General features: G+C 38.6%; 19 protein-coding genes across 19 annotated transcripts; 7 read left to right on the top strand and 12 right to left on the bottom strand. All coding sequences in view use genetic code 12, as the record gives it.

Moving 5' to 3' along the window:
- Window positions 1–138: 138 nt before the first annotated feature.
- SPAPADRAFT_60166 (uncharacterized protein) lies at window positions 139–1015 on the top strand (the record flags this gene model as incomplete). The annotated part of the gene is made up of 1 exon (XM_007374276.1): window positions 139–1015. One exon carries the CDS (start codon window positions 172–174, stop codon window positions 898–900), a length of 729 nt encoding a protein of 242 aa, XP_007374338.1.
- A 239-nt stretch (window positions 1016–1254) lies between these two features.
- Window positions 1255–4122, top strand: INP51 (phosphoinositide 5-phosphatase; the record flags this gene model as incomplete). The annotated part of the gene is made up of 1 exon (XM_007374275.1): window positions 1255–4122. One exon carries the CDS (start codon window positions 1255–1257, stop codon window positions 4120–4122), a length of 2868 nt encoding a protein of 955 aa, XP_007374337.1.
- A 4-nt stretch (window positions 4123–4126) lies between these two features.
- Window positions 4127–4387, bottom strand: SPAPADRAFT_136106 (uncharacterized protein; the record flags this gene model as incomplete). Its single annotated transcript, XM_007374274.1, has 1 exon — window positions 4127–4387. One exon carries the CDS (start codon window positions 4385–4387, stop codon window positions 4127–4129), a length of 261 nt encoding a protein of 86 aa, XP_007374336.1.
- A 121-nt stretch (window positions 4388–4508) lies between these two features.
- LEU42 (Leu42p) lies at window positions 4509–6341 on the bottom strand (the record flags this gene model as incomplete). Its single annotated transcript, XM_007374273.1, has 1 exon — window positions 4509–6341. A coding segment is annotated over one exon (1222 nt), but the record flags the coding sequence as incomplete, so codon positions are not given.
- Window positions 6342–6932: 591 nt separating this feature from the next.
- SPAPADRAFT_60163 (uncharacterized protein) lies at window positions 6933–8183 on the bottom strand (the record flags this gene model as incomplete). The annotated part of the gene is made up of 1 exon (XM_007374272.1): window positions 6933–8183. One exon carries the CDS (start codon window positions 7213–7215, stop codon window positions 7054–7056), a length of 162 nt encoding a protein of 53 aa, XP_007374334.1.
- Window positions 8184–8310: 127 nt separating this feature from the next.
- Window positions 8311–9430, bottom strand: SSO2 (syntaxin; the record flags this gene model as incomplete). Its single annotated transcript, XM_007374271.1, has 1 exon — window positions 8311–9430. The coding sequence occupies one exon, from the start codon at window positions 9388–9390 to the stop codon at window positions 8518–8520; it is 873 nt and encodes a 290-aa protein (XP_007374333.1).
- Window positions 9431–9977: 547 nt separating this feature from the next.
- Window positions 9978–12506, bottom strand: SPAPADRAFT_60161 (translation elongation factor EF1A family protein; the record flags this gene model as incomplete). Its single annotated transcript, XM_007374269.1, has 1 exon — window positions 9978–12506. One exon carries the CDS (start codon window positions 12444–12446, stop codon window positions 11049–11051), a length of 1398 nt encoding a protein of 465 aa, XP_007374331.1.
- Window positions 10002–11045, top strand: IPK2 (inositol polyphosphate multikinase; the record flags this gene model as incomplete). The annotated part of the gene is made up of 1 exon (XM_007374270.1): window positions 10002–11045. The coding sequence occupies one exon, from the start codon at window positions 10002–10004 to the stop codon at window positions 11043–11045; it is 1044 nt and encodes a 347-aa protein (XP_007374332.1).
- A 64-nt stretch (window positions 12507–12570) lies between the features above and the next one.
- Window positions 12571–13192, bottom strand: SPAPADRAFT_60160 (uncharacterized protein; the record flags this gene model as incomplete). The annotated part of the gene is made up of 1 exon (XM_007374268.1): window positions 12571–13192. A coding segment is annotated over one exon (464 nt), but the record flags the coding sequence as incomplete, so codon positions are not given.
- Window positions 13193–13942: 750 nt separating this feature from the next.
- On the top strand, window positions 13943–15458 carry SPAPADRAFT_60159 (uncharacterized protein; the record flags this gene model as incomplete). The annotated part of the gene is made up of 1 exon (XM_007374267.1): window positions 13943–15458. A coding segment is annotated over one exon (1343 nt), but the record flags the coding sequence as incomplete, so codon positions are not given.
- A 419-nt stretch (window positions 15459–15877) lies between these two features.
- SPAPADRAFT_49756 (uncharacterized protein) lies at window positions 15878–17431 on the top strand (the record flags this gene model as incomplete). The annotated part of the gene is made up of 1 exon (XM_007374266.1): window positions 15878–17431. One exon carries the CDS (start codon window positions 15878–15880, stop codon window positions 17429–17431), a length of 1554 nt encoding a protein of 517 aa, XP_007374328.1.
- Window positions 17432–17454: 23 nt separating this feature from the next.
- SPAPADRAFT_54822 (uncharacterized protein) lies at window positions 17455–17871 on the bottom strand (the record flags this gene model as incomplete). The annotated part of the gene is made up of 1 exon (XM_007374265.1): window positions 17455–17871. One exon carries the CDS (start codon window positions 17869–17871, stop codon window positions 17455–17457), a length of 417 nt encoding a protein of 138 aa, XP_007374327.1.
- Window positions 17872–18042: 171 nt separating this feature from the next.
- On the bottom strand, window positions 18043–19604 carry SPAPADRAFT_60155 (uncharacterized protein; the record flags this gene model as incomplete). Its single annotated transcript, XM_007374263.1, has 1 exon — window positions 18043–19604. A coding segment is annotated over one exon (514 nt), but the record flags the coding sequence as incomplete, so codon positions are not given.
- On the top strand, window positions 18065–18898 carry SPAPADRAFT_54821 (iron-sulfur cluster assembly protein; the record flags this gene model as incomplete). The annotated part of the gene is made up of 1 exon (XM_007374264.1): window positions 18065–18898. The coding sequence occupies one exon, from the start codon at window positions 18065–18067 to the stop codon at window positions 18896–18898; it is 834 nt and encodes a 277-aa protein (XP_007374326.1).
- An 848-nt stretch (window positions 19605–20452) lies between the features above and the next one.
- Window positions 20453–21089, bottom strand: SPAPADRAFT_60154 (uncharacterized protein; the record flags this gene model as incomplete). Its single annotated transcript, XM_007374262.1, has 1 exon — window positions 20453–21089. One exon carries the CDS (start codon window positions 21022–21024, stop codon window positions 20509–20511), a length of 516 nt encoding a protein of 171 aa, XP_007374324.1.
- A 157-nt stretch (window positions 21090–21246) lies between these two features.
- On the bottom strand, window positions 21247–22536 carry PMI1 (mannose-6-phosphate isomerase; the record flags this gene model as incomplete). The annotated part of the gene is made up of 1 exon (XM_007374261.1): window positions 21247–22536. One exon carries the CDS (start codon window positions 22534–22536, stop codon window positions 21247–21249), a length of 1290 nt encoding a protein of 429 aa, XP_007374323.1.
- A 232-nt stretch (window positions 22537–22768) lies between these two features.
- Window positions 22769–25539, top strand: SPAPADRAFT_150049 (uncharacterized protein; the record flags this gene model as incomplete). Its single annotated transcript, XM_007374259.1, has 1 exon — window positions 22769–25539. The coding sequence occupies one exon, from the start codon at window positions 22945–22947 to the stop codon at window positions 23437–23439; it is 495 nt and encodes a 164-aa protein (XP_007374321.1).
- Window positions 22814–25522, bottom strand: SPAPADRAFT_60151 (protein disulfide isomerase; the record flags this gene model as incomplete). The annotated part of the gene is made up of 1 exon (XM_007374260.1): window positions 22814–25522. One exon carries the CDS (start codon window positions 24735–24737, stop codon window positions 23436–23438), a length of 1302 nt encoding a protein of 433 aa, XP_007374322.1.
- A 90-nt stretch (window positions 25540–25629) lies between the features above and the next one.
- SPAPADRAFT_60150 (NAD+ transporter) lies at window positions 25630–26936 on the bottom strand (the record flags this gene model as incomplete). The annotated part of the gene is made up of 1 exon (XM_007374258.1): window positions 25630–26936. One exon carries the CDS (start codon window positions 26848–26850, stop codon window positions 25726–25728), a length of 1125 nt encoding a protein of 374 aa, XP_007374320.1.
- Window positions 26937–26962: the final 26 nt, after the last annotated feature.

Genomic DNA, 26962 nt, shown 5'->3' with positions numbered 1-26962 from the left:
ATTTTGTAAAACCTAAAAAAATGGCCAAGCACATCACGTGACTAAAGGGTGTGCTGGACGCAAGGGAAAAAAAAAGTTGACAAGTTTAATTTTTCAAAAAAAAAAAGGTCGTCGGATTAAAATTGATCCCCTTTTCCCACACTTTAACATAAGTATCTACCTGGATTCACAATGAAATTCACTTCTGTTTTAACTTTGTTTACCGCAGCCATTGCGTCTGTTTCCGGTTACGAGACTACATCTGAACCAAACGCAATTGGTATACTTGCTGATTACCACATTGTTCAAACTCCTAATATCAAATCTAATGATGTTGCCAACTGGATAAATGACGAAACTGTTACTATCAGCTACCAAATCCAAAACAACGAAGCAGAAGAAATCACTCTTATTGGAGTCACTGGTTCCTACAGAGACCCAACCACAGGTGAAATTGCCTCTAACTTGACCAATGCCAGAATTGATGCTTTGGTTATCGAACCAGGTACCTCTGGTAGTTTTGAGCAAGATATTGCCGTCAATTTAATTCCAGGTAACTATCTTTTAGTTCCACAAATCTTCTTGGCCCACGAAAACCAAGTCAAGGTTCTTACTGTCAGAGGCCAATTGCTTACCATTGACGATGCTCCAATCTCCATTTTTGACCCAAGATTAATCTTGTTGGAATTGGTCTTGCTTGCTTCCCTCGGTGGATTGGCTTACCTTGGTTACGACATCTGGGGTAAGCAATACTTCCAAGGTGTTGTTCCAGTCAAGGCTGCTGCTGCCACTCCAAGAAAAGGTGCTTCTCCTTCAAGTGAAGGTTCCTCCAGAAGTGGTACTCCTTCCGGTTCAAGCTATGACGTTAATTGGATTCCTGAAGGTCACTTGAAGCAAAAGAAGACCAAGAAGACCGCATAACCATGTCCAATCACTTTAGTGTATAATTTTTTTCTGTGTAACGGTGTATAAGTTTAAGTTTTCTATGACGATAAGAGTCTAAATAAATAAATACTCAGCCTCGATGCTACCATGTCAACAATATCCAATTTGTATGCAGGAACACAAAGCAATCCTATTTTTATACCCAAACAATTCTAAACAAAAGTGTTGCAAGAAAAGTTTACACACAGATCACCGCCTGTTTATAGACCTATAGAGATGAAACTATACCTCAATGAAAGGCCGCGTACATTTGTACTTGCCACAAACACCCACGCCCTTGTTATACGACACCCTTGGCCGCGATACAAAGAACGCAGGTTGAAGAAATTGATGTCGTCTCTGCATCTGAATGACAAACAAAAACACAAGGATAGCGCCAATAAAGTATTGGTTGAGTTTATACATCGTGATTCTCTTGATTTGTCCAGTTTTAGAGACATCACACCGAGAAGCTCCTTGCTTGGATTCCTTGGATTAATTAACGTCAAGGGGAATATCTATCTTGGGTTTGTCACCAATGATGAGTTTATAGCAAGTCCAACGATTGCCGAACGAATCTATCGCATTACCGGGGTTGAGTTTTATTGCTTGGATAACGATGAATACGATGATTTAATATATCAGGAAGAACAGTTGGAACGAGAAAAGCTAGTTATGGAATACCCTGCTGAGTCAGTTAACAAGTTGTTGTCCAGTGGGGCGTTTTTCTATTCGAGACAATTTGACGTTACTTCAAACATTCAAGAGCGAGGGGTGTCTACAGACAGTGATTCGTTCAAGCTAATTGCTGATACCGACTATTTCTGCCGGTTTCAATGGAATAGATTTATGATGAATGAATTTATGGAGTTTAGAAATAGATTGTCTATTTATGAACAACATAAATTTGATGCCACGGGATTCTGCATAATTATAGCCAGAGGATACGCCAAGACTGTAAACACGGAAATCAATGGAGAAGAAGCATTATTGACATTGATCTCTAAACAGGCATGCCTTAAAGAAGGTCCATTATTTGGTGATTGGGGTGCTGACGGGAATGGATACACTTCAAACTTTGTTGAATCAGAAATCGTAGTGTATTGTCGAAAATTCGTCTTGTCTTATGTTATAGTACGGGGGAATGTACCGATATATTGGGAAATGGAAAACAGCAAGAACATTCTATCCACCAACACCAAAAGAATTGTATTTCCACGTTCATTCGAAGCCAGTCAACACGCCTTCAGTCGACATTTTGAAATCTTGGCCAACCAATTCGGTGATGTTCATATAATAAACACATTAAGCCAAGACACAAGGACGTATAAAGGGATGTTGTGTCATGCATACCAACAACATATTGAATATCTCAACAAGACCCTCGTGGAAACTGGGTTTCAGTTATTGTACTCAAATATACCCATTCCAACTGCCCGCATGAAGAAACTCGGGTATACTGGGTCTAATCCTTATGATATAGTATCGCTTATTTCCACATCACTTATTGATTTTGGGGCGTTGTTGTATGATAATTTGGATCAGAACTTTATTGGGAAGCAATTAGGTATATTCAGAATAAATTCATTTGATTGTTTGAAGAAAGTGGACTTTTTAGGAAAGATTATAAGTCAAGAGGTGTTAGAGTTGGCATTTCGGGATGTGGGGATCAGCCTTGATCGAGATGTGTACACCAAACACGGTCAGTTATGGCATGAAAATGAGCAGTACTTGTCTAAGCTTACATCCAAGTTTGCCAGTACTAGTGACAAATTACAATCTTCCAGTGCAACTTCGCGTCCATCCACCATGAAATCCCATATCAAGAAGAAATACCTCAGTGGGGTGGTTGTTGAATCGAAACCTAATGAAATTGCCATTTTGAAATTGTTAGGAAGATTACAAGATCAAACTAGTTTAAGTTTACACAATCCCATTCATGACTATGTTTCACGTGAATTGAAACGACAAGCGCAATTGTACACTTCCCCTTTAGATATCAATTTGTACACTTCTACATTCAATGTTAATGGAAGCACGTATGATGGGGATATCACCAAATGGATATTCCCTGATAACACCTTGAAGGATTATGACTTGGTATTTATTGGCTTGCAAGAGATTGTTGAATTGAACCCGCAACAAATGGTGAATACCGATGTTAAGAACAAGTATCATTGGGAACAGAAAATATTAGAATGTTTGAACAAGAACGAGAATAAGTATATGGTTATGTGGAGTGGACAATTAGGGGGATTGGCTTTACTCTTATATGTTAAACAAGATCAATTGAAGCATATTTCTAACATTGAATGTTCATTTAAGAAAACCGGTCTAGGAGGAGTAAGTTCAAATAAAGGTGGGGTTGCTGTAAGTTTCAAATACTGTGATACCAGTTTCTGCTTTGTGTCTAGCCATTTAGCTGCCGGGTTGACCAATGTTGAAGAAAGACACAATAACTACAAGACATTATCCAAGGGGATCCAATTCAGCAAGAATAAACGTATCAAGAACCATGATATTATTATCTGGCTTGGGGATTTCAATTATAGAATTGGATTACCCAACACCCATGTCAAGCAATTGATCGAAGCCAAGAAGTTTGGGAAATTATTTGAGTTTGATCAGTTGAATCAACAAATGGCGAATGGGGAGAGTTTCCCGTTTTATAACGAGTTAGAAATCAAGTTTCCACCAACATATAAATTCGATAATGGAACCAAGACATATGATACTAGTGAGAAACAAAGAATTCCCGCTTGGACCGATAGAATTCTTTACCAGTCACCGACAAATATCGTGAAACCGTTAGTTTACAATTGTGACCAGGATTTAATATTTTCCGACCATCGGCCGGTTTATGCCATGTTTAAAATCACTGTGAATGTTATTAACAATTCTATAAAGAAAAACTTGTCTAATCAATTATACGAAACTTACAAAAAGACCCATGGTGGAATTAATGATATCTTAACATCCAGTTTTGATTACCTTGATCTTGATGATACCAAGACATTACCGCCTCCAAGTTCAGACAAACAAAAGTGGTGGTTGGAAAGAGGAATGTCAGCAAAAGTTGTCATTAATCAACTTGATGAAATACCTGTCGATGGCAATTCCATGGTTATAAACCCTCGTCGACCGATCAATCCGTTTGTGAAAACCGAGCAGCCAGAGTTCATAACCAAGAGTGACTTATTGAATATGTTAAGTAAATAGACATTTAATGACTGGATTGCGTATCTCCTGTAGGTTCTTCTTGCTTCTGCTCTTCTTGCTTAGGCTCTTCTTGCTTAGGCTCTTCTTGCTTAGGCTCTTCCACCTGCTTGAGCTCTTCCTGGCTGATAGCTTGGGCTTCTTTAAGGATTGATTCGAGTTTCAGTTCGAAATTATCCAACATTTTTTCTAAATTAGCAGCTTGTTTTTCTGCTTCATTTAACTGCTTGTATGTATCAGCAATACTAGCTTGACTTTCTTGTGTCATAGTGTGATTGTATCAACCTCGTGTGTTGCTATTGACATGGTTTTTTTTTATGACGCGGATTGTCTTTTTTAAATCGCAAAAAAAAGATAAAATTTAGCGCTTGCAACTACACTGTTTATACAATGGTCATGGTTTACTAAATAAACGATTTTCTTTACTATGTACTAAACACGGGGGAATTGAAATGTCAAATAAATAAAAACACTTTACTTGAGATCACCATTTCTATGTAATCCATTCAAGACAGAAATAAGCGACAAGAAAGAAGCTTGAGAAACATCAGTATGGATACCCACACCCCATCTGGTAACTTTATTACCCAAGGCAATTTCAATGTATGTTGCTGCACGAGAAGCAGAGTCATTGTCACCAAGAGAATGTTCATGATAGTTCTTGACGGTGATATCAATGTTAAAGTGCTTGGAAATAGCGTCAGTGAAAGCAGAAAGTTGACCGTTACCTTGACCACTGATCTTGACTGACTTACCGTCGATATCTAATTCAGCATCGATTTGCTTGACTCCCTTGCTTGGAGAAGTTATAGAATAGTCAACCAATTTGTAGTGAGTTGGTGGTGCATCTTCATCATAGTCAATAAAGTATTCTTGTTTGAATAATTCACACAATTCTTCATTGGTTAATTCTTGACCCTTAACTTCAGCACGATCTTGAACAACTTTACTGAATGCAATCTGTAACCCTCTTGGTAAGTCTAATTCCAAGTTACGTAAAATAACCCAAGCTGACCCACCTTTACCGGATTGAGAATTGACTCTGATGATGGCTTCATAAGTTCTTCCAATATCTTGAGGATCCAATGGCAAGTAGGGTAATTTCCAGTGAACTTGTTTTCCTTGAGCCTTTTCCTTTTCCTTTTCATGGGCAGCAAACCCTTTCTTGATGGCATCTTGATGCGACCCACTAAATGCACAAACAACAAGCGAACCACCATATGGTGCTCTAGCATGAACGGGGATCTTGTTACACTTTTCAACAATATCAATCACGGAATTTATATCGGAGAAATCCAATTTAGGAGAAATACCCTGGGTGTACAAGTTAAGGGCCAAAGTAACCAAGTCAACATTACCAGTACGTTCACCATTACCGAAAAGACACCCTTCAACACGGTCTGCACCAGCTAATTGACCCAATTCTGCAGCAGCAACCGAACAACCACGGTCATTGTGTGGATGTAAGGAAATACAAACGGTTTCTCTATTGGAAATATGGGTAGCGAAATATTCAATTTGGTCGGCATACACGTTTGGAGTGGCCATTTCAACAGTAGCAGGTAAGTTGAAAATTATTGGCTTTTCCTCAGTTGGTTCCCAGGCAGCCTTGACAGCTTCACAAACCTCAACAGCATAATCTAAATCAGTATCTGAGAAAGTTTCTGGAGAAAATTCAAAATCCCAATCAGTACCAGCTGTGGAAGGATCATCTTTAGTTAATTTTCGCACCAACTTAGTACATTCAACTGCTTTACGCTTTGATTCTTCTTTGGAAAGACCAAAAACAACATTACGGAAACAGTCGGAAGTGGCCAAGTAAATATGCACCGTGGCTCTTTTGGCACCCTTTAACGACTCCACGGTTCTAGTGATCAACTCCTCACGACAAGGAGACAAAACTTGAACGGAAACATCAGCAGGAGCAGTTTCAACAGCAAACCTGGTGAAATCAAAATCAATTTGGGAAGCCAGCGGGAAGGCAACTTCGATTTCCTTAAACCCGATTTCAACTAACTTTTGGAAATATTGTTTCTTTTCAGAAATTGACATTGGATCAGGTAAGGATTGGTTACCATCTCTTAAATCAGTGGATAACCATCTGGGGGTCTTGTTCAATGACCGGGATGGCCATTGACGATTAGGTAAATGAACGTCAGGAAATTTCTTATATTTGACAGAAGGATCGGCTAACATAGGCATGATGGATACTTTCTTACTATACAAACCAAAAAAAGAGATATGAAATATGAAAAAATTTCTGGGTATATTTATACGACTGAAAAATGACCCAACTATTACTCATATTTTTCTTTTTTTTTTTGGTTCTCCAGGAAAAAGAAAAATTTCATTCATCCCCCGGAACACGTGATCCAGCCGCTTCCGGAGTAAACACCACAATTTCTTTTTCCCTTTCGGTCCGCAAAACAAAACTTTCTCCGAGAGTTTACTAGTACAGTGTGCAGAACAGTTTTTCAAACCTTCGATTCGGTTATTCACGGGTATGTTGTTGACTCTTTCCACTCCGAAATCGCTATGAAATGCTATGGCATTTGAATTACTCCGGAATGGATATGCTGTGATTTCGCTAAAACACGCCGTGCTAGATTGGAGTTGACTACCCAATAGCAAACAATATATGTACAATGACTAATAAGTGGGGATGGAACTAACCATTGTTTCTACATGATAATCAAAGAGGAGAAAATGAATCAATACAATACAATATCATAACCACGGTTGCATCTAGTTTAGGTGGGCTAATGAAAGATATTTTCACGTAGAGGGAAGTATTGTTTACAGTTAATCGAATCATAGTAAATTATGTTATTGAAACAAATCTTACTAAACATACAACCTACAAATTAAACCAAGAAAATGTAATAGCGAGCAATAAGATTATTTACTTAACCATTAATCATTGGTTAAATGCACCTATTCTTCTTCCATATAACTAGCAGCTTCTACAAAGTTTATTTGTATAATTTTGTAGTATTTTATACCACAGTGTAAGTCGAGATCTTTTTCGAGCTTGTTGGTCTTTGGTTCTATCTTTCTCGTGTCTGCTGTCGAAAAATAAAACTCTACCTTAGCCATCGTACTTGGCTCAACACATAATCTAGGGAACAATAGACAAATTAGTTCAGCTATAGAAAATCAACCGTAACTAAGATCACCCAATGGCTCTGAAAAATACCACTTACATTCCAGGCTGTTTCTAAAACCTGGTTATCTCATCCCCCCTTCTTCCAAAAGTGTGATTGGTTTGATTCTAATTTCTCAACTTGATCAACACTCTGTCCAAGAATAACTCATATTTCGCCGGGGATTTTTCATAAACTCCGATGGTGGCTTGGCGTTTGTATATTTGTGCCACGGTTTCCCAAGTCTAATACCACTTGATCCACAGAGTTGGTACGAATGTTTAATTTATATCAGCAAATACTTGGTGTGATATGAATTATTAGCCGCCAAGTTATGCATTCAAATGACTATCAAGTGCTGGGATATATTCCAAGAAAAATACTTGAAACCTTTCGTTCTTTTAGTTGATTGAAATCTGTAAATATTCGCACTGACAAGTTTTGTCTCATGCTTTTATAGCCAAGGTATATTCTTATATATATTACCAATATCACAGTCATACACCAAGAAAATGATAGCATCTACAAGAAAACGAGCCCTATAGGGCAAGTTGGCAACAAAATTCTTGTCTCTTTCCACGTCCTACGAATAACATGAGCAAGTATAATTGCGAACCATTAAAGAGGAAATTATCAAAGTAGAAATTGCCTTAGAAGGGAACACTCGTAAAGAAGCTATTTCAGAAAAAGCCATCTCAGAAGAAACCACCAAAGAAGAACACACTGAAGTAGAAACTACCCCAGAACCTACTACTGTGGTTTCCACAGAGGAAGAACCTATGCCCACATTCAAGCCTTTGAAATTCCACATGTACTTGGCACAACCGAGAGCATAATTGACTTAATGAGAATTTACAACATATACTAGCTGTAGACCATCATGATTATAGACTTTTGCTAAACAACTATACAGGTTAAAATAAAAAAAACGTTACAAATCGTCGGCAAAAAAAAAGTTCGGTGATAAAAATAGTTATATTATATACAGTACCATGCAAGTAAAGTCGTTTAACCCATCTATCAATTTATACTTTCTTTCAAGTAAATCAACAATGAAAAGTTTATTAAGATTAAACAAAACGAAATATATTATATAATATGACATACACAAAAATGGAGTTAAAAAAAAAAAGTAAGTTATGGTCTGCAAAAACTCTTTGTAGTTATGAAGATTATTCCTTTTTTCAGAACAGTCAATAATCCGATTAGCCCGTAAAAGGTAATAACAGATTTAAAAACACCCCATAGGGCACTATTAATTTCTAGTACCGAAATAAGCACCTAAAATAACAGCAAGAATAATGATTATAATAACACAAATGAAGAAACACCACAACTTCTTTTTTCTGGCTGCTTTAGCACTCTTTACAGCCTTATTAGTATGACCTACACCCTGTTCAATATCATGTTGAGCAGCAGCAACTTGCTCCTCAATTTGTTGGATTGGTTGATCTTGTTCAATGACCAATTCTTCCATATCATGGAACAATTGAGTTAATTCTGCCATGGTCTTTTCTAACTTGATCAACTCACGATGTCTAGTTTGGACGTCATTCAACACTGATCTGGCCTCACCTCTTCTATTTGATTGTAATAATGCTTGTTGGAAATATTGCTCACTACCGTCTTCAACCACAGCCTTCAATTCAGCGTCGGTGGCATTAGGGTTAATAATTCTATATTGTCTCTCGGCTTGTTGTTTATTTTCTTCCTTATTGTTAGCTTCAACCATTCTATATTCTTGAATCAAATCCAAGAATCTCTTTCTACATGTTTCTGCTTGGTCAAGCTTGGTTTGATCACGGCTATGAACAGCTTGAGTTTGAACATTCTTAATTCGAGATTTCAATTCTAATTGCAAAGATTGGGCTTCATTGACCAAATTATCAATCTGGGCAGAGGCACGGGTGTCTTCGTCGGTATCGTTCAAATCTATATCGTGCAAATAATTACGTTGTTTGTTATTGATAAGGTTAATTATGTGGGAGTAATTGTCTAATTGAGAATTGATGTCTTGAATTTCATTCATAAATTGAACAAAGTCGTCTTCGTTGGAAGAGTACTTGTTGCCAGCATAGCTGTCTAACTCATACGAGTTGGGAGTGGCCTGTTGATATGGATTAGACATTATAACACTTAGCCGCTAGGTTTATCTGGGTTAATCGAGGAAGAAAAGAACCTGGGATTAGTTAAGTGACACTTTTTTTTCCAATGTGTTTTGAATGGTAATTTTTCCTTTTCTCGCCTTTCAGACACGAAATTTATTTATGGAAAAAAACAAAAAAAGAACAAAGAGGGTCCAGGCCAAACAATAATAACACAGTTTCAGTGTGTGGGTGTAGCGACTGCGATAACAAAGATAATTAGGTAAGCAAACCAAAGGCGGTCTAAGTAATACCATTGAATCATTGTAATTAAGAATGATCCATCGTTAGGTACGATATTTGTAATAAATTAAGGTGCATATACGATGACGATGTTGCCCGTAGTTACGAGACAACCAGTTAATCGTTTGCAAAATTCCATTACGAACTTTTTAAAAGTCAACAAGAAAATTACATTTCTTCATTTTAAATCCTCCGTGTTCTATGTTCTACATAATTGTTCTAAGTAATTAGTAGATTGTTTTCCCTGCTCATCTCGTCGTATCTCAGTAACCAGAATAGTGGCTATGCTGTTTTTTTTTCCCCAAAGTAGAAAACAAAGGTTTGCAACACCGTGAATGGTCCCCATACAAAAATGGCCACACTTTCACCGTATGTCCCGTCAAAGCACCAGGCAGCAGGTCATGATGGCTGTCTTACATTAGAAGATGGATCTCTTTTCATAAAACTAACCAATTCTCAGGAGATCGATTTCTATGCCAAGACTCAAGCTGATGATAGCGATGGCAACGAACGCATTCCAGGAACCAAGCTAGTTGATTGGATGCCACTTTTCATGGGCACGCTCTCTGAAACTGATGTCAATTCAGTAGCTGCTCCTGGCCATATACATGGTCCTTCCCAACCAACGGATAAACAATATGTCGTGTTGGGGAATTGCTATTCTGGGTATGCCCATCCAAGCATTCTTGATATTAAATTAGGGGCCAAATTAACTGATGATGAAGTGACCGCACCGGAGAAGATTGAAAGGTTACAAAAAGTCAGCGAATCAACTACTTCGGGCCTGCATAACTTTAGAATATGTGGTATGAAGGTGTATAATGGTGAGTCTGTAGATAAACCGAACGAGCTCTATGAAAAAATGAATGATTCGTCAGTGTCGATTAACAGTTCTGGCGAAAAAGACAATTATTTAGAATTCAACAAGTTTTATGGACGTTCGTTAGATAGTAAGAATATCAAGGACGGAATCCGACTTTTCTTTACCCATCATTTAAAAAAAGTGCCTAATGGACAAGAAATCGTCATAAGGTTGCTAGACAGGTTCCATAAACGATTACAATTACTATATAATTGTCTATTGGACTACGAAGTGAGAATCTTTTCAGGAAGTTTATTATTCATTTATGAAAATGATTTACAAAAGTGGCAGACTGCACTTGCTGATGAAGAAGAATACTATCAAACATACGATCCATTGATTCGAGAATGTAATCTAGCTGATGATGACGAAGAAGAAGAGGAAGAGGAAGCCCCGGTAAGTTCGCTCAATATTATTGATTTCGCTCACGCAAAATACGTCCCTGGTCAAGGTCATGATGAAAATATCCTACAGGGAATTGAAAATTTAATTGATATATTTGATCAGTTACTAAAAGAAGAGGAGAGTATATAATACTTACAATAACTTGGTAATCTTACCAATTGCAATGGTTGTTCCTTGATCTCTTAATGTGAATCTTCCCAATTGTGGATAGTTGTTATAAGTTTCAGCACAAATCAATTCATTAACTTCCAAAACGGCGATAATCTTCATACCCTTCTTAGCAAATGCTGGTGGCTTCTTGGATTTTCTATTAGTTCCCTTTTCTAATTTATGTTTCAATTCAACAAACTTGACTTCTTCAATAGCAGTATGTAAATGCATAACACAAGAGAACCCATTGGACAAGATAGACTTTAATTCAACAATAGCAATTTGAGCTTCAAACTTGGTGACTGTCTTGACTGGAAATTGTGGAGAAGTCAAGACGTAACCTGGTTGTAAATCTTCTTCCTCAACACCCTTTAATCTTAATCTGACTTGTTCACCAGAGTAAGCAACGTCACATTCTTGTTCGGTTTCGTTATAAATAGTCAATACTTCAACAGAAGTCTTGTTTGGCATCAATAACAAATTACCATTCTTTCTGATGTGCCCGGATTCAATCTTACCTTCGACAACAGTACCCATATCCTTCATCTTACCGGAGATTGGCAACATGAAATGACCATTGATTTTACGGTTAAGATGTTCCATGTTATCCAAATATTCCAATAATGCAGGACCAGAATACCATGGACAAACCTTTGGATCAACACGGTCCTTCAAACCGGCACCGGTGTAACCGGAAACTGGCATGTAGACAATATCGTCCTTGTTATATCCAATACCCTTTAAGAAGAGACCCAACTTAGTAGTACATTCGTTATATCTTTCTTCGGACCAGTCAACAGTTGGATCATCCATCTTGTTGACAACAACAATGATCTTATTAACCCCTTGTGTCTTGGCCAATAAGGCATGTTCTCTAGTTTGACCACCTTTTTCAAACCCGGTTTCGTATTCACCCTTTCTGGCAGAAATAACCAAGATACCAACATCGGCTTGGGAAGCACCACCAATCATTTCAGAAACGTACATCTTGTGTCCTGGGGCATCTAAAATAGTGTATCTTCTCTTATCGGTTTCGAAATATGCCTTACCAACTTCAATGGTCTTACCATCGTTTCTTTCTTCCTTGTTGGTATCCATAACCCAAGATAAGTACCAACCTTGACGACCGGCATCCTTGGCTTCACGTTCGTATTTTTCAACAGTACGCTTATCAACTGATCCAGTCAAGTAAAGAATGTTACCACCCATGGTGGATTTACCGGCATCAACGTGACCCATGAAGATAATGGAAACGTGGTCCTTACCACCAAACATATCATTGACAACTTCTTCATCAACTTCGTCTTCTTGTTCCTTAGCGAGAGATTCAGAAGATTGGAGGTTTCCGGAAGGAGTAGTAGCGACTGGAGGAGCAACCATGGAGGCGATAGATGGAGTACTTGATTCACCAACAGAACGAGCAGAGAGAACAGCTGGTTCTTCTTTCTTTGCAGGAGCGGCAGCTTCTTCCTTCTTTGGTTCTTCCTTCTTGGCTTCTTCCTTCTTGGCTTCTTCCTTTGGAGCAGCTTCTGTCTTTGGCTCAGCAGCAGGGGCAGGAGATGGTTCTTTCTTGGCATTGGCCAACTTGATACCACTTGATGGGGCCAATTTAAGGGTCTTCTTTGGCTTGTTCAAACTAGCTTGTTGTTGTTCCTTTTGTTTTTGGAAATCAGCCAAACTCATACCTTGAGGTTGAGATTGCTGTTGTTGTTGTTGATAAGCATCGTAACCTTGGTATTGTTGTCTATTGTTGTATTGTTGGTACCCACCTCTGTTATTGTAGTTTTGTTGGTACCCTCCGCGGGAGTTGTAGTTTTGATATCCACCTCTACCACCTTGTTGGTAACCACCTCTGGTGTTGTAGTTTTGGTATTGGTTGTATTGTTGATATTGTTGTCCTTGTTGAGGTTGGAATTGTTGGTATTGTTGGTATCCTCCTTGTGGAACAAATGATTGGGCATTAGCCATGTTGTAGTAACCTCCACCTTGTTGTGGTTGTTGGTACTGTTGTTGTTGTTGTTGACTTTGGTCAGCACCTCCGCCAATTGAGGCGTTTTGGAAGTCTTGAGATAACTTATCTGGGTTGTATTGGTCAGACATGGTGAGTTAGCTTAAACCTTAACAGTAGCAACAAATCGTACGTGATGTTGAAAAAATTTGACTTAAAATTTTGGACAGCAAAAAGAGAAGGAGGAAAAAAAAAGTTTGAGAAGAGATGGGTCACGTGAATGCAATGAAACAGCATTAACTATATGATAAGAGTAGCTTGTAAGAGTTACATAGTAGTATAGTAGATATCATCATCCAAGTAGTAAGAATTTAACAGTTGGACTCGATTGATCCAGTAATTCCTCGATGACTGCATACTTATTGTACTTGTGCTTAGATCCATGCAAACTTATGCAACCTAACTATACCGTGGATGGTTTAGCCTACTATGGTCAGTGCGTGCAGACCGCTCCTGGCTTTGGCTTACATTAGTAATATTCGGAGATCGTGTCTACATTCAAAGTAGTCATTTAACTTTTGCCATTTTCAGCCACTTGATTCGCTCGGTCATTGCATCTGTGACATGGTAGCGTTTGTGTCTTCGCATTGTATCTTTGCATGTGTATTCGCATGCGTCTTCGCATTATGTCATCAGATTAAATAACATGTCAATTGATTCTAATTAGAGATTCTAGAAGAAACAGCATACCCTATTATGACAACCCCTATTTGTTAGTTGGAATGTCAATGCAAATACTGCGACATAAAAAAAAATGTGGTAAGGATGATTTTTCCGATCGGCCATCCGCCAGCCCCCCACCACGCCGCAGTCATCCGCCCAATCTCTTACGTTCCCTCTCTCTCTCTCTTTGTCTCTCCTTCCCCCCGCCACATGAAATTCTATAAATTTCGTCGGTAATCTTCACTAAAAATAATCTAAACGTATCTTACGAAATCAAACACCCTACTTCCTAACCATGCCTATCTTTTCCGATCACGCATATACTTCAATCACCATCAAAATCAACCAGCTCGCCGAGCACACTAACACCGACACCGACGAGGACCTGTTGGAGCTATATCTTTCTGATCTTCTTGAATTGATCAAGATACAACCTAGTTCTGGAGCCAAGGAGGCTGCCCGTGCAGTTAGAAAGAAGATCAAGTATGGAGAAGGTGTGCAAGAACAGCTTCGCGCCTTGCAGATTTTAGAATTGCTTGTGTTGAATTCAGGCACGGCTATAGGGAAAATCATTGCCCGTGATGATAAGCTAATTGATGTTCTTCAAGGGATTATCCGTGGTAATGGAAAGACTGGCGATGGTGTTGCATATGACAAAAGGGTTAAATCGAGAGTTGTCGCTATGGCTAAAGGTTGGAAACATGAATTGGCTGATATGGGTGATGAGTACAAGTACATGCAAGGGTTGTACAAAACAATTCCCGGGGCCAAGAGAAGAGATCGCGAACGTGAACGAAGTGAACGTGGTAATGATCGTGAAGATCTGTATGATATTCCTGATGACTCTCGTGACGCATTCAATGACGAATCAGCAGACGTTTCCCCACCAAGAACTCCACGCAGAAGAAGAAGAGAAACCCCAAGAGAGACTCCTCGTGATACTCCTCAGGATTCTGCCAGAGAAATACCAAAAGAAGACAAGAAATCAAAGAAAAAGTCTAAAAAGAAAAAGGGAATTGTATATGCTGATCAAGAATTTGAAATCCCACAGATTAACTACAAGGTAGAAGCACCCAAGATCAGAGATCTCCTTGCATCCTCGTACACTCACTCAACAACGTTATCCAACTTGCTTCTTCAACTTCCAGGAGGTGAATCGCCCTTAGATAACGATAAATGTCTTGATGAATTTCAAAACTGTAAGAAAATCCGCCGGAAAATCTTACACTATTTACAATATGTCGGTGCTGGGTCATCCAGTGCTAAATCTTCCGAGGTTGCTGCATTAGATGAGGAGTTCTTGGGAAGTTTAATTAGTGCCAATGAACAATTAGTAGAAGTGTTTAAGAAGTTTGACATCAAGGCAGGTTACAACAATGCTCAAAACAGTGTCCCTACTTATGGAGAAGAAAGTGACAGCGATAGCAGTTACTATACTGAATCAGACAGTGAAGATTCAATCGAAGAAAGAATGAATCATATGAATTTGAACAAGTCTCCTCCACCACCCCCAAAAGTAAGATCCCCTCCACCTCCAAGACCAAGCAAACCAGCGGCATTATCCAAACCAGTTCCTGTGGCTCAAGTGGACGATAACCCATTTGGCGATGGTAATGCTGTATCTCATTCAATTTATGATTAGCTAAGTGTATATTTTAATTTTTCTTACCAATGTATTGCTATAATAGACTTTTATTAATAACGATATCAATACGAGTGCTACCATGTGACGAGATAAGATTCAAAGAACATTATGAAATGATACGCCTACATTGCTAATGATAGACCGGGGAACCGAGATTAGAACTTGTGTTTTTTTCAAGGCGATGATATGCGTGGTGTTCCTTGATTTGCAAAATAGGTTAAGTTGTGATTCCAGGGAGTTAAGCACATTAAGTGTACAGTAGGGCGTTTCTTTCCTAGTAACAAGTCCTCCTAAAGAAGTAGGTCTCGTTATTTCCATCGAACCCATCTCGTTCTACATGGTCTGTTGGAATTGAATTGTAAGTTCAAGTAAAAAGCCCTCTCTTTATGACTCCGATTGATTGCTAACTGTATTGTGATGCTTCTGGGGGTTAAAAAAAAAAAAAAAAACTTTAAAACAAAACCAGCTTACTTATCGCTAGATGCATAGACTTTAATGACAAACACACCACAATTCAAGTCACCACCACTACCTTCAATCGAATCATTCAAACTCGATAACATACTAAACACCAGTCTCGCCAATGAATCTAACCAGGTGATATCTGATCTTTTAAACATCACTAACAACTATCAACAGGACTTAGCCCAAGGGATCAAGACTAATTTGATCATTGAACAGAAAATCCAATCCAAAAATGTCGAAGTAGTGAAATTGGCCCATGGAATAAGTAGCCAGCTCAAGAGTCGAGTTAAGAAGTTGAATAAAGTCACGGGTGAGTCGGATGAAGTTAACAAGTTGTTGAGAAATACTGTGATTGTCAGTGATAAAGTGCGACTGTTGGTTGGACAACTACACGAAATTGAAATGTTGGTTAATGGAAGTGTTAATCCCAGTGTTTATCCAAATATATATAAGATACTACAGAAACAACAAAGATTGCAAGCAGTTGATCAATCACAAGTTGAGCCACGACCCTCGGTTGAACTGCCGACTCCTGCAAGACTTTCACCTACTCCACCGCATGCCCCCATCCCACTACGCGCCGCTGAAGCCCCCACTCCTCCTCCTCCTCCTCCTCCACCACCTCCTAAGCTGCCAGAACAATCTTTATCAGAATCAGAATCTAGTGAGATCATCCCATACTCGCCTGAACTACCTTCGCGCCAACCACCCGAGACTGCCAAAGACATACCGCAGTCGCCGGAACCTGAGGATATGGACCCAGATCAGTTCGAACTATTTATGTCAGAATCAATATCGAAATACCGACATCGACAATCTTTAAAGCACAAACAACTTCCACAATCTCCACCGCCTATAAACAACCCATTAAACCTTCTTTACTCCCAATTGATACCGAAACCATCCCAACAATTTTTGAAATCACCTTTTGTAAATTCCCTCCCCATGAAATCTATGCCCATTATAAAACCTACATTGCAAACATCCCATTTTAAGAAACTACGTATTAATGGCGATCCAATTGGTTCAACCAAACACGATGGATGTGGGTGTAACCTGCCGGATCACTCTGAACAAGAATTGGTTTTTCAAGATGATGAGGAACTTGATTGGAAAGGATTAAGTTGTGATGAAGAATTAACCGAGACTGACTCTTCAGAGTCTGATTCAGACGATGATACCACTAGTCTACCGATGATGACCAACCAATATTACAAGAATCTAAAGCGAGCATCTCGAAAGAGAACTCGTAATCCTCCTCTTCCTCCTGCTAGACAACCCGAGCTATCTCCTACGCCCAAACACAAACCTTCACATCATACATTAAAGCCTAAACGGTCGATTTTGAAAACATCTGATCGAATAGTATTCCTGAAGGAAAACTCGCCGTACAGACAAGCGGTTAAAGCTACGAATATTATTCCCGATGCCGTAGCTATTGTCAACAACAAGTATGCTTCGAGGATAGAATACCCTGTGAGTGAATTCACAGCAGAAGGGGTGATAATAGAGCCGGAAACTGTCGAAGCTGACGATTCAAGTAGTATCCGTTCCATTCTGGTTCTTAAAAGTTATATTAATTAAGGTGTGTATATTAGTATATATTATTAGAACAACCAAATCCAGAAAAACCAAATGCCAACAATCGTGAATACAAGTAACCACATTTTCCAGGTTATACCTGCTCGTTTACTCATCACCACCATGTGATTAAAGGTATTCTTTAAATTGACACTTCCCTTTTCAAACAGATTGGTGATATCATCATTAAGTTTGATCCCCTTGTTTATCTCTACTCCGATCTTCACCCCCAAGTTCTTGAGCATGGCGACTTTCTCATTCATGACATTGACGTCGTCGTTGTTTTGTGATTCTAATGACAGTAACATTGACTCTGAATGTTTGGCCGAGGGGGCGGGTATGGGATCATATGGTGATGCTGTTCTATTAGGGACACGTCGAGTTGTGGTTGTAGAGAATAGCTGGGTTCGAAGATCTTGTTGATCGGCTGAGTATCGAGACATTGTATATGTGTGTGTGTGCTGCACGATTTGTATGTGTTGGTTGCAGTTCTTAATTTTTGACAACGTTTGAGATTTCTTTTTGAGTTGGAAAGGCTGTGACATTGTATGCAGGTTCCATCTTATATGACAATACAGTTTTTCTGGCAGTAGTTCTTTTTTTGATAAATTACTAATCTAGTTTGCTGCAACAATCATGGAAGCTCCACCTAAATCGTTAAATCACGTCAAACATATCGTGTTAATCCTCTCGGGGAAAGGAGGTGTTGGAAAATCCTCTGTAACTACCCAGACAGCCCTTACTTTACATGCACAAGGTTACAGTGTAGGAGTATTGGATATTGACTTGACCGGGCCCTCTCTTCCGCGAATGTTTGGAGTTGAAGAAAGGCAAGTGCATCAATCAACTAACGGATGGATCCCGGTACAAGTATGCCCTAAGTTATATCTTATGTCACTAGGATTTCTTATATCGAATCGGAATAACTCTGTCGTGTGGCGTGGACCAAAGAAAACTGCCATGATTAAACAGTTTTTACAAGATGTGTGTTGGGGAAGTGAGAGTGAACCATTGGACTATTTGCTTATTGATACTCCACCAGGTACTTCAGATGAGCATATCGCTATAGCTGAAGAATTAAGATGGGCTAACCCCGATGGAGCCATCATTGTAACTACACCACAACAAGTATCAACTGCAGACGTGAGAAAGGAAATTAACTTTTGTAATAAAGTCAATTTTGAAGTGTTGGGGATAGTGGAGAATATGTCGGGATTCATATGTCCTTATTGTGCCGAATGCACCAATATATTCCTGTCGGGAGGAGGGAAACAATTGAGTGAGAGTTTGGCGTTGCCTTACTTGGGTAACATCCCTATTGATCCTCTGTTCGTTGAACTTATCGAGTTACAAGATAACAACACCAAGGGCAAGTCACTTGTCGAGTTATACGACAAATGCCTGTTGAAACCAATTATGAATGAGATTATAGGAAAGATTTTACAAAAAAATTTACCCAGTAGAATCTAGACCGTTTATATTTATAGACTATAGAATTTAATTTATATCATTAGCTTTCTTCCACTTGTTGATTCTTCTCTTGAGATCACCTGCGGTTTGTTGATATATGTTAAGCTTCTTATCCCATTTCATTTTTTCGTAATCATCACCATACTTCTCGTACAAACTTCTTAACCATTCGTCTTCTCTTGAGGATTGGTGTCTGACTTTCTTGATCTGACTGTGCTTTTTACCATATTCTTGTAATTGCTTAACGACTTCTGATTCTTCAGCAGTTGCTAGTTTATCTTCAGCCTTCTTTTCTCCGTAGATAACCTTGATCACTTCATTTGTAGTTTCATCACGAATAATCTTGGCTTGGCCAACTGGGATTTTGGCTGGATCATCAGTGTCTTCCACTTCGTTCGTCTCTTGTTCATTTTTATCCCTCTTTTCTCTAATTTCGGTCAAGCTTTCAACCAGTTGCTCAACACCACCAGCTAAGCTTCCCAATTTGGCCCTCAACCCTAATCTTTTATAATTTTGTTGTAAAGTTAATGATTTATCCCAATTAGCAGCAATTATAGGGTTGGAATGTATGTTTATATTACGTTGCTTATTCTTAGTTCTTCTGGTGTTTTTACGGACAGAAGAACGTGCCATTTTTCTCTTACGAACTGAAACCATTTTCTAAGTGTCTATATATATATTAATGTGCTATGCTGGAGGTTTGATTAAGAAAGTAGTTAATTTGGTTGTAAATTTTTTTGGCGATGAGTACCGTTTTGATTTTTGATCGAATTGTGTCACGTGACTCGATAGTTTGCTTTGGTAGACTACAGGGGCCACGGACAAGGTGTATTAAATTGTATCGTTGTTGGAGATTTGGTAAACTGGGTTAGCCTAATGATAGAACCTGGTATGCTGGTAGCAAGCTGGAGGAATATCTGGTTTTTCTGTATGCCATCCCCCAAGACTTCACTTCCATTCCTCACTGTTTTTTCGCAAGCAATTTTGAAAGGATGCAACAAATTTCCAGACAACACTTTTTCTTCTAGTAAGTTTTCAACATCAACACACTTAGACGTTAATGTACTCTAATGAGCCCTACCGGTCGGATTCATGACGCAATCATGTCAATTAAGTACAATTACATGAATAAGTTTACCTAGATTCTAAGCTTCCTTAAACAAGACAACATTTTGATTGTACCCTTGTTTGGTGTTATCAGCGTGAGATCGAACTGTCTATAGAATGTTCTATGGGCGCGGGAGGGGGGAACAATCTGATGGACATAGCATAATGGCCAATACTTCTCTCTTGGTGCATGTATTTATAAAATTCGTCAATTGCAACCGTTATAGGTCTGCTAAACTTGAATTGGTCTACTATTACCACAACAAAGACTTTTTCTGTATCATATTCGACAAGAAACTTTAGAAAGTTTGCAGAGGATAATCGAAAAATATGCCCAAATCATTTCTTAGCAGCAATCTCGTATGTTTTGGTGTAGATAAGTGACACTTGTTAACAATATACATTGTATCCGGGGCGTTACACATAAGAATATATTTGTTGATCCCAAAAAAAGAGTATGACATTGTAATACTGTATAAAAATGAATAAAGAACTATATAAGATTATTCTCCATCGACTTCTTCTGATGGCTCCGTTGGCACACTGGCATTTTCACTGGTTTCGTCCAGGTTTCTTCCTCCTCTACCTCTTCCTCCCCTACCTCTTCCTCTTCCGCCTCTACCTCTACCGCGTCCACCTCTGCCTCTACCTCTGCCACCACCTCTTTTTCTAAACCCAGGCAAATTAGTTCTTTTGGATGTAACTCTCAACTCCCTACCTCTAAATTCCTTCCCGTTCAATTCATCAATTGCTTGTTGTACACTTACACTTTTTTCAAATTCAATATATGCATAACCTTTAGGTAATCCGCTGAATCTATCAAACAATATGGTTACTCGTTCAATAATACCAACTACATGGAAGAATTGTTCCAATTGTTCTGGAGTAGATTGATAATCTACATTGCCAACATATATTGATCTCGAATCTATTTCTTCTTGTTTGGCAAGCTTTTCAGCATTGTCAACGTCCGATTGTGAGTTGGATTCCTGGACTGGTTGGGCTGGTTCTTCTGACATTGCTGAGTTTTCGATGCTGAGTCAATTGACGAGTGGGAATGTGGTGGTTTTTAAATAAATTGTGTAAGTCAATTTGGACAATGGACGACTTACTGTAATTTGTTGCATTTATTGGTGTATTTTTTTTTTCGCACTTACGTCACAGGCACATTTGGAAACGTTCCCGCTACAACAAAACAAAACAAAAAGAGACAGTGTAATGTGATTTACAGTATAATTAACCTATGCTTCAACAAAAGCTCTATAAGTAGTGAAGTCTTCTGATTCAGCCAGTAAAACCACATCAACCCCTGGGGCAATGAAGTATACATACCCAGTTTCAACCTTTTGTGGGGTTTCCCCAACAATTCCGATAGTACCATTACCTTTAGTAGCGATAATGATAGAAGGACCATTCAATCCCTTGTGCGTTTGCTTATCACCTGGCTTGGCCAATTCTGTTTGTAACACGGAGAATTCGGAAATAGGAGGATCGTATAATACCGACTTTATAGCATCACCACTTGATCTTGGGAATGGTTGCTTTGGCATCTTTTGTTTTTCAACATCACCATAAGAGTAAGTCAACATCGATACTAAATTGTCGACATCTTTGAACTTTGGAGTGAATCCGGCACGGACAACATTATCAGAAGCGGCCATACATTCAATTATATCTCCGGAAATGTAAGCATGTGGGTCCTTAGCTTGTAAAAACATAGCTTCACCCGAGTTGAGTTGGACGTGATTTAACAAAAGGCAACCGCAAAATAATCCAATATCGCTAGGGAATTGGTTGTGTAAGGTTTGGATAAGTTCAGGTAATCTAGGGTCGATTTTCTTGAATAATTCGGGATCAGTTTCGGCTCTCTTAACTAAACTTTCACCCTTTTCGGCAATTATTTTTTCATCAGTGTTCATTAATTTCCCAAATACCTTTTGCAACAACTTTCTATTGTTTAAATCATCAGCTGAGCCTTCTTCAACGTTTAACTTGATACCCTTGGAGAACTCTTCAACCAAGTCTTGGCCAATTACCTCATTTAATTCAGGAATGGTTTGTAAGGTAGTGGCTAAAGTGTCTAATGGCTTAAACCCACAGAAACCTTCGAAATCAGTCACGGCAATGGCCATTTCTGGTTTGTGGTTATCATCAGGGTAGTTCTTTGGATCGCTGGCGTGTAATTGTTTTGCTAATGTTTTATCTGGGTGGGCTTGAATACTCAAGACTTTTTCAATGGACAAGACTTTGAACAAGAATGGTAACTCTTTACCAAACTTTGCAACGACATCGGCATGTAACAAGTCATGAGGTTCGGAAGTGATCAAGTCCCGTAAAGTCTTGTTGGAATCAACGGCAATAGAAGGCACAGAAGGGTGAGTACCCATCCATAATTCGGCATAGGGAGTATTGTCATCGATAGTGACAGATTTATCTGAAGCTGAAGCGAACTGAGCGACAGCTGAGGAGTTACCGTGTTTTCCCCAGTCGTAAGTTTGATAACCACAATTAATTCTGAATAACTTGGACATGTTGTTTATGTTCAAAGAACCAAAGAAGATATGAAAGTAATACAATGGAAGAATATTGTGTATCTTTATACTCGAGGTCCTGACAAAAAAATAAAAAAAAATAATACGAAAAAAATTTAGTGCTGTACGCGGCGCGGGAATTTCAGTTACTGTATTTTCTACCCAAGGCGTCGTGCATTGTGTACAAGGCTATTGTTTCGATTAGTGACACGTTGGAATGATATCCTAATTAATAATGAAGTATTTGTGTATGGTCGTGGTTTTGTAATCTTGGATCGGACTAGTTGTCGTTTAACATATGCACGTTTGTATCATAGAAATTAGGCCGACTTAATTCCGTGATGACAACAAAATTTTTGACGTTGTTGTCCGCACTAGTAAGTAAACACACAGCTAATCTATCTCAACATGTCATACATTGAAACATCATCAGGCAATCGAATATCTCAGGATGCTAAAATATCAGGAACGTCACAAATATCAATAGAATCAAACTGTACCATCAGCCATAATGTCATTCTACAGGGCGACACATTCACCTCAGAAAGCCCTACTATCCAATTAGGTAAGTATTGCTACCTTGATACAAATTGTCGTATAACTCCCGAGACAACTCCAGTAACAATCGGATCATATGTTATCATAGGTGTAAATACTACTGTTCACCTGTCCACCATTCTGAATCGTGTGATTATCGAGGGAGATTGCACCATCGCTACACTGTCAGTCATTTACGATTGTTGCATTATTAGAAAAGGTACAGTCATCCCCAATAGACTAGTTATTCCTCCCTATAGTGAAGTTAGTGGGGTACCAGGAAAAGATTTCGCAATACGTAAACTACATCCAAGTTTCAAAAAGTTGATTGAAATTGAAGCTAAACAATTACAGATATTAGGTTAATCCTTCTTGGGAACAGCGGCCCCGATAATACCGGTATTACCATTGCCCGTTCTGTGTCTTCTTCTTCTTCGTCTGACAAAGAAATAACCCAATAAATAAACGACGGAAAATAATGCAAGATATCCAAAAATACCGTAATCATGAATATGATCCATGAATTGAAATTGTGTACTGTAGGGACTACCAGTGACACGTCTAACCACATTAGAATTCTCTAACCTTGGATCCAACAATGATAACAATACATGCTTCATTGTAGCAGGGTCGTTCTTTAGTTTCTGCCCCTTGACATCATGATCCCAATAGTATCGGTAATCCTTGCTTAAAACAATTGCATCACCACTGTCATACTGGTCAATATCTAATTTCCAACCAGGAATATAATTGAACTCACTGGCCTTGGATTTATCAATATATGTAAATAAAACATCATCATTGTTCCATAAATGAGGAATCTCTTTACGCATAGCTTCAATGACTTTAACACTTTCAGTATTTTGTTTCTTCAATTCATCGATCCATTTTTGCTTTCTTTGTCTATCAGATTCAAGTTTATGGTAATAGTATTCTTTCTTAAGATGATGATATTCATGAGCTGCGAGAACAAGATTGTCTAGATCAGTAGTGATATCTTTCTTGGAATCAACAAATGCAATAACCACCTTATATTCTCTATCGCTAAATTTAGTGAAATAACTAGGTAATAAATCCGGGGTTAATTCATGATATGTTGGGAATTGACTTCTGCGGATAAAATCTTCTACTCTTCCAAAAATACGAATGTCTTCCGGTGCATAGGTTTGGTAAATGTCCACCATTAATGTATTATCCTTGAACACAAGAATTGTAGGTTTGGCCGTTAATGTTGTTGCTATTTCCATAGGTTTATTATATTTATATTCTGGAGCTTTGGCATCATAGTTTATATATTTGATCAATTCTTTGCTCATACTGTTGACATGTTCTTCAAGTTGTTTGTGTTTGGAAATTAACAAACGGGTATTGAATGGAGATTTCTGAAGCTCAAGAAGTAAGTGCGTGAGAACCAGTTCATCTTCAGGAGTAACTGACACTTCGTCAAAGTAAAATACAACACTGACAGCATTCTTTCCATCATGGTTAATTTTCCCTGGTTCAAGCTTATCAACTAATTTCATATGTGAGCCCAAGGTTTTCTTGGTAACTACTTCATATTTGCTGTTTGCACCAAGTTTAACAGCCCATTTCTTCATGGCATTGATTTCTATTGGTCCATCATAATTAACTTGGTGTATTCTAGCCGCCTTGGGCAAAAACATGATGAATTTAGGACTAACTCTCTGATTTGGTTTAGTTAATTCTTCAAATCCAAGTTGGGAACATACCACGGGATGGTCTAAACAATTGAAATGTCCCGATTCAGCCGTGAATGCAATTCTGTTGGACAATCTATCCCAAATCAGTTGGGCATCAACACATCCAACACAATTGTGAGGAAACTTATCGTTGGACTTCCCTGGAAATAATGCTACAAATTTAGGAACAGTGGCATCACCATTAACTAACTTCAAGATTGTATCGGTTTCCAACAATTCCGACGTACTAGGGACGTTTGCATTTTCACCGCCGTATTCAGCAACGGACTCTTTCAAAAACTTGATTATATTCTCTTCGGTACGTTGAACCATGGGCATTGAACCTACAAACTTCAGCTTACCTTCAGTAGTAGGAACGTACAATCTTATGGTGGGGTATGCCATGATTCCTTCCTGATCGCACAAATCTCCACTTTCGACACAGTTGACTTGGCGCATGTCGATCTTCATATCAGGATAATCCTTATGGAAGTTATTATAGGATGACTCCCAGATCGGAGCAAGCCTCTTACAGTGAGAACAATATGGTGAATAGAATTCGACTACTGTAAGCTGTGCGCTGGTGATTTTGTCAAAATCGGCGTTGGTTAGTAACGGTGGTAAGTTGGACGGTTTTTTGTCCTTGTTGTTCTTTGGTACTGGACCTGCCATTGTAGCAGGAAATAGCAATAATGCCAATAGATATGACATGATGCGTGATACTTGGTATTAATATGTTTATTAATAAAATAGAAGTTACGCTGTTGTGTTGCCAAACAAAAAAAAAAAAGAAAGTCCCTTGTTTTACCACACAATATCGTGAACTAAACCAGAAAAAAAAAAAAACTAGCGTCGTAAATATTCATTACATGTATGACATTGCTAAAATGGAGGCTTTACATTTCCCATTTCTCTATAAAACATGCAGATATATAAAATAAATAAACCACTTCTATTTCAATACAGGACCATTACCACTTACTCGTAATAGATAAGTTTTGAAGTATTCAAAACTAACCAAAGTAACTGCGCTCGAAGGTACCGTTCTTGCCAAATTAGTTCCATACCCAGCATAAAACCCTTTCCAACCTTCTTTTTTCCAAATATCTATAGTAGATCTCACCAAAACATGTTTGACTGGCTGTATTCCATGATTCTTGATTTGCATTCTTGTACGTAAGATCTCATGCGGATAAGTGATTGTACTAGCAATCATTTTTGATACTGACGATGCCACAATTAATCGCGCCAACATTCCTCGCGAATCATTCCCTTCACTCATATTACAATGCAATATATTCTTTAATTTCTCATACATGGGGAAATGGATCCCTACGTGTAACAATCCGAATATCGAGGGTAGTAAACCACTGTAAAACACTCTAATTCCTTCCTCGCGATACATCTTCACAAATGCATCAATTGTACCTTTATAATAAGTTCTACCCACCGTTTTCAGCAGACCATATATGGTTGATTTCTTACCGGTTTGAATCATTAATCTTGTTTTGACAACCCATATTGGGTTCACCACTATCGAACTGGTTAACCCTGCAGTTAATGCGGAAAAGAAATGTGTGGCATCATCATTATTAACATTTAAATATTTATGCAAAATGCTCGGAAATACCTTTTTACCCTTTTCGTATATAGTGAAATATATTGTCCATGTAGGTAAATAACCTATTGTTATCGGTACTAGCCCACGGTATAATCCACGAACACCTTCTTCGGCAAGGATAGTTTTCAAAGTATGCCAAAAGCCGTTATACTTCGACGGCATATATGCAATGGCATCCCCCTGGGCTTGTAACCTTGTTTTAACCACGTCTAATGGACACACAGCTACTCCAGCAAGGAACCCTGATGCAGCCCCAGCCATGGTTATTAGTTGATTAGGTGAGAATTTGGAGAATATAGGTGATGGTGTTGTCTGTAACAATACTGGAGGTGCAGCTGTGAATGTAGTTGCTTGGGTTGGTTCAGTGTCATATTCACGTAATAGAGGAACGGGTACTGCACCCACTGGACTAGGCGCTATCCCCTCATTAAGTATCGTTCGGTCTATTCTAGTCATTATATGTGGACTGTCTTTATAAATGGTCTTTGTAATAAAAAAATGGGGATATAACCATATGAAAAAGAAGTTAGTAATGCGATCGGCTTCGGAAAAAAAAAAAAGAAAAGCA

The sequence above is a fragment of the Spathaspora passalidarum genome, assembly GCF_000223485.1.
Source record: "Spathaspora passalidarum NRRL Y-27907 unplaced genomic scaffold SPAPAscaffold_3, whole genome shotgun sequence".
NCBI classification, from domain to species: Eukaryota; Fungi; Ascomycota; class Pichiomycetes; order Serinales; family Debaryomycetaceae; genus Spathaspora; species Spathaspora passalidarum.
Note: the sequence above shows the minus strand (reverse complement) of the source record. Positions and strands in the feature narration are given on the sequence as shown.